General features: G+C 30.0%; 1 protein-coding gene across 1 annotated transcript; it reads left to right on the plus strand.

Moving 5' to 3' along the window:
- The first annotated feature begins 253 nt into the window (after positions 1 to 253).
- On the plus strand, positions 254 to 8,577 carry LOC114266018 (stemmadenine O-acetyltransferase). Its single transcript, XM_028206902.2, has 2 exons — positions 254 to 1,273; positions 7,497 to 8,577. Exons 1-2 carry the CDS (start codon positions 600 to 602, stop codon positions 8,155 to 8,157), a joined length of 1,335 nt encoding a protein of 444 aa, XP_028062703.2. The 5' UTR covers positions 254 to 599; the 3' UTR covers positions 8,158 to 8,577.
- Positions 8,578 to 9,315: the final 738 nt, after the last annotated feature.

The following is a 9,315-nucleotide window of genomic DNA, read 5'->3' on the forward strand; positions in this document are numbered from 1 at the left end:
GGTGTAGGACTCATACAAATACATATATGTGTAGTTTTCACACACATAAAAAGTTTGGTAAAAAAATTGATAAATTATTTGAAGTTCATAACTCAGGCAAAAAATATCAATAATGCTATATCCTATCCAGAAAAGTATTAAGATGGTGACGTGTGTATCATAATTTTCCTATTTAATCTGTTTGTTTATTTTTTTATTATTTTTTTATGTGTCTTGACATGGTTTTTTTTTTTTTTAAATTGATGGTTTAAATTTTGTAATTAAGATGTGGGATTGTGATCCTCTTTATTACATATTTATAATGCAGATGTTCCATTATAACATCCAATAATGAGTGTAATGATTTGTTTTTAAATTTAAATTAATTATAAATTTGAAATTTTATTTCATAGCCATTAAATTTGAAATGAAAATCTTTTATTATTATAAATGAAATGAAGTCAACTTACATTATTTATATTTTGGTTTAAGAAACTTGTAATTTATTTCACTTGTGTATATATATATGACCCCCATACTTGGAAGACAGATCATATTTTTCCAATTGTATTGAGTTGTAGTTTGTTTAGGAGGTGAGGTTGTATCCAAGAAAAAGCAAGATGGCACTGAAAGTAGAAGTAATTTCCAAGGAGATGATCAAACCATCATCTCCAACTCCACATCACCTCATAAACCACAAGCTTTCATTCCTAGACCAAATTGTACCACCAGTCTATGTCCCTATGCTTTTCTTCTACGAACCAACCACCAAGTCAACCCACCACCATGAGGATACTACTGAAAAATCCAAGTTGCTAAAACAATCTTTATCAGAAACCTTAACAGTTTTCTACCCTCTGGCAGGAAGGATCAACAAAAACAACGTTTCCATCGACTGCAACGATGCCGGAGCCGAGTACGTGGAAGCTCGGGTCCATGATGCTCAGTTTTGGCGAGTCATCGAGCAGCCAAAGGCAGAAGATCTGAAACAGTTCCTTCCATTTGAGCCATATGATTTTGGTATAATGGGAGGGAGAGAAGTACTCCTGGGCGTACAAATAAACATGTTTGATTGTGGTGGGATGGCCATAGCGGTGTGTATTGCACACACGATTGCGGATGGGTCGTCGTTGGTGACGTTCATCAATGCATGGGCTGCTAAGTCTCGTGGGGCTGCTGCTGCTGATGACCATGTACCAAGTTTTGATTTGGCATCTTATTTCCCACCCAAAGATCACTTGTCTGGCTTTGCTCCTGCTACTGGCATCACCCACCAAAACATCCTCACAAGAAGGTATATTCTTATTTTATTTACACACCAAACCAAACTGATAGATCAACTAACATAACAAATAAATATGTAAAAAGATTGACAGAAGTAAGAAATATATATATATTACTTTTTTTTTTTTTTTTTATCGGTAAATGTTAATTGTTAGTTGTTCTAGCACCAATGGGATAAAATCTCCTCACCTTTGGCATGGTGGCCAACTAGGCGTAGCCTAGTTGGTTATATATAGGCTTGTTTTGGAAAGTGGGTTGGCTTTTTGGCTTTTTTGGTTATTTTAACCTGGGCATAAAAGCTTGGTTTGGGAAGGGCTTTTTGGCTTTTTGACTTTTTTGAGTTTTTTTGTGAGAGAAGAATGTAATGATTATGGGTTGGATGTGATGTTTTGTTTATTATGGCTAAAATAGCCTATTTTATTTTTTGTGACTAAAATAGCCAAAAAAGCCTGCAAACCCACTTGCCAAACACATTGATATATATATATATATATATATATATATATATATATATATATATATATATATTACTTAGTACTTAGGTTCATTTGATAATTAACTTTCTAAAGTAATTTTTTAGTAGAATGATTTGATAATTTATAAAAGTAAATATTGATTATATAAAAGTAAATAGAATTATTTGATAATTTATAGTAATTTTTTTTTTTTATATTTTAACTAAAACTCTCTTTGTTAGCAAAAATCAAATAAGACTGGGATAGCACAACTTATTTCCTTTAAATATTGCTTCACATTGATTCTTTTCTACTTTTATTTTTATTCTCATGTAAATCTAACTGATCAATCGAGCAATACTAGAAACTCTAATTGAATTATCAAATATTTTATTAAATACTCACATAATGCATATTTGATAATTTATTTAGAGTATCTATTATTTTTTTTTATAGAAATCTACTTAATTAACTAGTGGTAAGCACATCTAAGCTTAAAGTTAACTTGATTAGAGTGAATTGAATACTCAACTAAAGTTTCGCAAAAACTAAAATGAGTGAATTATCAAATATTCTGTCAAATACTCACATACAAAATATTTAATAATTCATTTATAGTATCTATCATTTTTGATAGAATTTTACTTAATCAACTAGTGTTGAGCACATCTAGCTTAAAGTTAACTTGAACATAGTGAATTGAATACTCAACTAAAGTTTGGCAAAAACTAAAATGAGTAAATAAGTATAAAAGGATAAAATATACTAATTTAGTTAATAATAAAAAATATCACATCCCAAAAAAAAAAAAAAAAACTTTTATTGTTATTATTATTATTATTTTTCAAACCAACTAAATTAACAAAACGAAATAAATTAAAAAAAAAAAAATCAAACAAACTCACTCTTCCCAAACCAAGACTAAGGCCTTGTTTGGTAAGTGGTTTTTTTACTCAAAAAATCAAAAAGTCATTAAAAAAATCAAAAAACCAACAACTCATATAAAAAAGTCAAAAATTCTCTTTTCTTTCCACTTTTTGGACATCTTTTCGTAAAAAGTCAAAAAGTCATCCCAAACATACTAGTTTTTTTTAGGCCTCGTTTAGCAAATAGTTGTTTTAGCCTAAAGGTCAAAAAGTTATTAAAAAAATAAAAAAGCCAACAACTTATACCAAAAAGTCAAAAATTCACTTTTCTCTTTACTTTTTGCACATCTTTTCATAAAAAGTCAAAAAGCCATCCCAAACATACTAGTGTTTTTTACCTCAAATTTTAGCCAAAAAGTCAAAAAGTTACTAAAATAGCACGTTCCCAAATGAGGCCCTAATTCATATTTTAGCCAAATAGCAAAAAGTTACTAAATTAACCTGTTTCAAAACGAGAAGCAGCTTTTCTAGTCAAGAAGTTAAATATCATTAAAAAAATCAAAAAGCCAACAACCTATACAAAAAAGTCAAAGATTCCTTTTTCTCTGTGCTTTTTGCACATCTTTTCATAAAAAATTAAAAAATTATCTCAAATAAATTAACTTTTTTTTTACATTATATTTCATTAAAAAGTCAAAAAATTACTAAAAAAATCTATTCTCAAAGGAGGCCAACTCATCAACTTGCGTTACCACTAACAGCCATCATGATGCATGTATTGAATTAGTTGAGGTGTGACTGAAGGAATGGCACTCGGTAGAGAGGTAGACTCTATTATTTGCGGGTAGTGCTTAAGGAATATATCCTCATATAATAATGCGTCATATTTATATCTTATTCATTAAAAATTAAAATTTTTATTATTAAAATTTATAATTATCAAAATGTCATTATTATATTATTATGCACAAATATTATTTTATATTTATTTATATAAAAAAATTACTTTATAATTGGTACTTTATTAATAATTTTATTTTAAAAAAAAAAGTGTTAATCAAACCACGGAAATCAAAAAAAAAAAAAAAAGAGCAAAACCATTTTATATAAAAAAATATATCACGGCATAATTTTTTATTTATTTATTTATTTTTATAGTGAGACAATGGAACATTAACTACTAAGAAATTAAGTAAAAATGTGTCCTTTTTAGTTAATTTCAAATAGGTATATTTCTTTCCTCCAAACTCAGTTTTAAACAAATTTTGTGCCTATATTGAAAGTCTAATTTTTAGTGATGATAGTTTCACATTCAAATTCTAAATATAAAGGGAGATATGATTTAAAAAAACAAAACAAAAAAGGAAGTCATAAATCTATCATCATCAGACATGACTACAATAAAATACTGTTGTCAAATAACTTTACTATTACAAGGATAGAATTGAAAAGGGCCCAATTAGATGTCAATGTCATTTTCACTATTACAAACACTTTCACTTTTTATCATAAAATGTTCTGCACGAAGTATTAAATGTCAAAATTATCAAGAAGTAATTGAACTTGTACTGCAGAGATAATTTTTCTATATTATACCCATAAGTTTTATTTTGTGAATTTATATTTCACTAAATTTTAAATAAGATTTTTTACTCCTTCAAGTTTTATTAATTTTTCTTTTTGAAAGAAAAAGTCTCATTAATTTTTAATAAATAAAATTACCCTTCAAATAATGATGGTTCATCTTTTGTAATTATTTATAAAAGAGTATGGTGATGTGACATTATTTTGATTTTTAAAACTTGAAAACATCATAATTTTTACAATATATATTTATTTTTGATAAAATTTATATTCCTAGAATCAACACAATGAAATCTATCAAATAAGGCTAATATTAAATATAAAATTATATAAAAATAATTTTTATTATAAATTTACAATTTAAATCATTTTTAATAGTAAGCTTTCTTACCTTACTTAACTAACAATATTTACTTGGTCTAATTTTTTCTTATAAAATATATGGAGTTCGTTGAGTTAATTAAGAAAAAATTCCACATAAAATTGAATAAAAATCATACTTAAAATGATAAAGTTACACTAAAACTATAAATTTCATCCAAAAATTAAAAAAAAAATTAGATTGCAACTATGAAATTTATTTAAAATACATGATTCTTAATATTTGAAAAAAGTTTCAGTTTGAAAAAATTTCTTCGTTTAAAAAATTGAAAAATAAGTGAATTTAATATTTTCTTAATTTTTAACCATAAATTAAAATTTTAAACAAATAAAGTGTCTCTTTCACATATAAACAAATAAAAAAAAATTCAATTACGGAACAAAGAAAACTAAAATATTTCTTAGTTGATGAAACAATATAAGGAACATTTCTGTGCGAAACTAAGATATATATGTATTTCATTTTCAGATTTAAAATTAAGAATATTATTAGTTATGACACTAGAAAAAGGCTGAGAAATTTATTAGCTTTATTGGATAGTTTCGCAAACCGAGAAATTATTAGTTTCGTATAGCTAAAAAAATAATGTTTTATTTTTATAAAATTTAATGTTCAATATTGGTCTTGTTTGATAGGTCTCATCTCATAATCAGTCTCAATCTCCCCTTCTTTCTTTTCTCTTTTCTTTTCACTCTATTCACTTCACATCTTTATACTGAATCCTATTTTTCTTGAATCCATCATTCGTGCATTCTATTTCGTATTTAAGTCAACAATAAACAATGAAAAGACATTTCCAAGCTTGTTCTTCTTGTTCTTCTTTGTATAGAGAATGTAGGTCTTCTGTTCATCTTCATTGTTTTTGGTCAACAGGTTTACTAAATTTGTACAGAAATTCAGTACCGGACAAATTACATTTATTCGGAAACTTATTTCTGAAGAGATTTCATATATTCGACACTGTGTTTTTGAATTATTTTGCATTATTCAGTATTTACTATCCGAACAAATTATCTATGTTTGGCTCTGTGTTTCCAAATATTTAATTTTCTAATTTCTCCATGTTTTAATTTCGAATAAAAGGAACTATCCGGTATTATATCTCCAAGAAAATTATATATGTTCATAAACTTATTTCCCAATTGATTTAATTTTAGGAAAATTTACCAATAAATCCTATTTCATAAACTCTTAAACCAATTAGTCCCAACTTTATTCTTTTGTTCGGGTAAGTCCTATCAGTGGGGAAGTTTGTTACTTGTTGATCCTATTTTCCATATTTGGTCCTTTTTTATTTTTTTTTTATTAACCATGTGAAGCACACACTGTATCCAACAATCCAAAGCCTCAAAGGCTTCGTCGGAGACTCCTTCCGACTCACCACCAACACCGACAAAACAACGAACAGGCTTCGTCGGAGACTCCTTCCGACTCACCACCAACACCGACAAAACAACGAACACGAACGCGAAGTTCCACAACAGAACCAGAATCACGATCGGCTTCGAGTACGCCCAATCGCTCTGCCTCGCTTCGATCTGCTCCGCCGCCGCCTCTCTTACCCTCAACTCTGTCTCGCGCATCATTCTCCGACTGCCGCGGAGGCTCGGCGGGCGGCGCACGAACCGGCGGCTCAGGAAGATCTGATCGGTCAGCAACGGCGTCGCATCGATTAGCTATTGTGTGTATGTGTGTCTGTCCCTCGCAATGTATGTGTGTATCTGTGTGTGTATCTGTGTGTGTATCTGTATGTGTGTGTGTGTGTCTGTCTATGTGTATCTGTGTGTGTGTATCTGTGTGTGTGTGTCTATCTGTGTATATCTGTGTGTGTGTGTATCTGTGTGTGTATCTGTATGTGTGTGTGTATATGTCTGTGTGTGTGTATCTGTGTGTGTGTGTCTGTCTGGGTGTGTGTATATGTCTGTGTGTGTGTATATGTGTGTGTGTATCTGTGTGTGTGTGTCTGTCTGCCCCTTACAATGTATGTGTGTATCTGTGTGTGATAGGAGAAAGATGGGACTAAACGGTTTAATAGAATAAAAATGGGACCAATTGGTTCATAAGTTCAAATTTTGGGATTTATTGGTAAATCTCCCATAATTTTATTCAATATTGAGTATATCTGAATATATATATATATATATATATTCGACTATGTGTTTTCATACTTTTAAACTTTCTAACTTCATGGGGGTGTACTTAGTATGTTTATAATATATTTTCTAGGGTTCTAAGGATATAATGAGTATTATTTGGGGTGAGCAAAATAATAAAATAAATTTTAAATTTTAGAATGAGGTGTCCAAAGTATTATAATATCTAACCAATTTTTTGGGGTGCAAATAGAAACACCGTATTAGATTACAAATAAATTGTGGGACTTAATTTAGTCAAAAGTGTAGATTATGGGAACTATAAAAAATTACCTGAATAATGATTAAACCACATTTTTATTTGGATAAAAATATATTGATCTCCTAAAGTTTGAAAACATAAAAACTAACTCTTTAATTTTGGCATAATTAGACATGCCTCTTCACCTTCTCTTCGGCCCTTATGTTGGTTCCTTTGGATTCACCCTCGTTCTCATTCTCTTTACTTTCATTTTTGTTGTATGAAATAAATAAATAAAGCAAATAAAACAATTTAACTATGTTTTAAATAAATAAAACGTATGATAATCATTTAATTACATATTTGAATGACATTTGTGAATGTTCATTAACTTATCTTTAATGACATTAACAAATTTGTTATGCGAATTTAAGATTTAAAGTAGGTCGATGTGATTATGCTAAAATTATAGAGATAGTTGTATTTTCTCCAAATCTTAAGGAAGGTAAATTTATGGGATATCTTTATAATTATACTAAAATTGTTAGTTTCTTCAAATTTCAAAAAAATTAGTGTAATTTACCATTTTATTTTTATTAAAATTTGCAACAGGTTTGTGTTTGACAAGAGAGCACTAACTACACTCAAAGGAGTTGCCTCTACAGCCTTTGGATCACAAGTGAAGGACCCAACTAGGGTAGAAGTTGTCTCAGCCTATATATGGAAGCATATTACGGAGGCGGCTAAATTTAATAGAAACATTATGGAACCTGCAAAGATGTGTGCCATAAATCATGCAGTGAACTTGAGACCTAGGATGAGCCCACCTCATCCACAAAGCTCCATTGGAAACCTTTGGCGGGTCGCAGTGGGGCTATTATCGTCGGAAGCTGAGAATGGCTATCTTGACTTGATTAGCGAGCTGAGGACAGCGATAAAGAAAATTGATAGTGACTATATAAAAATGCTAATAGATGGAGATCGTTACTTGGATTTTCTTAAGAGCACAGGAGAAAAATTCTCCACGGGAGAGACTGAGTTTTGTAGTTTTAGCAGTTGGTGCAGATTTCCAGTCTATGAGGCAGACTATGGTTGGGGTAGGCCTGTTTGGGTCTCCACCACAACCATGCCATTCAAGAATGTGGTGATTTTGATGAGTACAAGTTGTGGGGATGGAATTGAAGCATGGGTTACCTTGCTTCCAGAGGACATGGCTGTCCTAGAACGAGATCAAGAGTTCCTTTCACTTACCATCAAAGACGTCATGGCCTAAAATACAGTAGTGAAGATGGACGCAATCAACCTTCTATCCTCAGAATCTTTGTTGTCTTATCTTAATGCACTACAGTCGTATGACCATACCTTAAGATTATAGTATTTGGAAATTTCTATCGCATTATATGGTTGATACATTATCAGTAAAAGATAAGTACTTTCAGAACAGAGAATCCCTAGCTGAGGCAATCCATTCAATGACTCTGTTCATGGGGCCAATCCTCCATTTCCTTTGAAGGCACTTGGTTACATTTATTGTCTAGTGACAAGTACTCATTTAAGTGTAAGTGATGTTGTGAGTCTTAAAGTGTGACAAACTCGTTATGCATTATGCTTTTAATTCCTCAATTGTGTATGTGCTTATGTACTAAGTGTGAATTTGAGTGATAATTATGTTATTAATGTGGTTTTGACTTTATATCTGTTGATCGTAAAAACATTTGTCATGATTTCTATTTTGATTTGAAAATTGAAGGCCTTAACGGCGTTAGAAAAAGAAATTGGTTAATTTATTGTGATCAACATTTGATTAAGTCTAAATTAATTAGATTAAACTAATTAGAAGTAAGTGTAATTAGTTAATCTTAAGCCTAGATTAACACCCTAATCTAATCCTCAAGTATAAATATGTTACAAATTAGGAGCTTGAAGCCTTAATCATAAATTGAACTAAAAAATTCTAAGATAGAGAGCTGTAGAGAGAGAGAACTCAATTTATAAAGAGAGACAGGAGCTTGAATTTGAAGAATTTGCTAAGAGGATTGAAGAATTGTGAAGTACAACTCAAGAATTTGCTAATTTGAGCTCAATTAAAGACCCTAGGTAAGCTTTTGAACCCTAATTCATGAAGTTAAGTTCTTTCACATACGAAATAAAGAAATTTATGTGATTGAGTGCAAGAATTAGGCTAAGATTGTTGAATTTAAAAGCAATTCATACATGCATGTATAGTTTGGTTGAGTTTTACCATTTTTGAACATAATTATCTCATCCGTGTTGAATTTGAAAGATGAATTGTACATGCATGCATGAATTACAAGGTTTTGAAAGTGAATTGCATATTTTTGAAGCTTTGGAATAGAGTTTGAAATTTAAAATCAACATGCATGAAGAATTGGGTTTCATTTTGAAATATTCTTGAAGTATTGAGCTTTGA

The sequence above is a fragment of the Camellia sinensis genome, chromosome 15 (assembly GCF_055761805.1).
Source record: "Camellia sinensis isolate YWXY chromosome 15, ASM5576180v1, whole genome shotgun sequence".
Taxonomy (NCBI): Eukaryota; Viridiplantae; Streptophyta; class Magnoliopsida; order Ericales; family Theaceae; genus Camellia; species Camellia sinensis.

Coding starts and splice junctions, on each gene's coding strand:
- LOC114266018 (XM_028206902.2), top strand. CDS start 600: ATGGCACTGAAAGTAGAAGTAATTTCCAAGGAGATGATCAAACCATCA. Junction 1,274..7,496: donor CAAAACATCCTCACAAGAAG/GTATATTCTTAT, acceptor AATTTGCAACAG/GTTTGTGTTTGACAAGAGAG.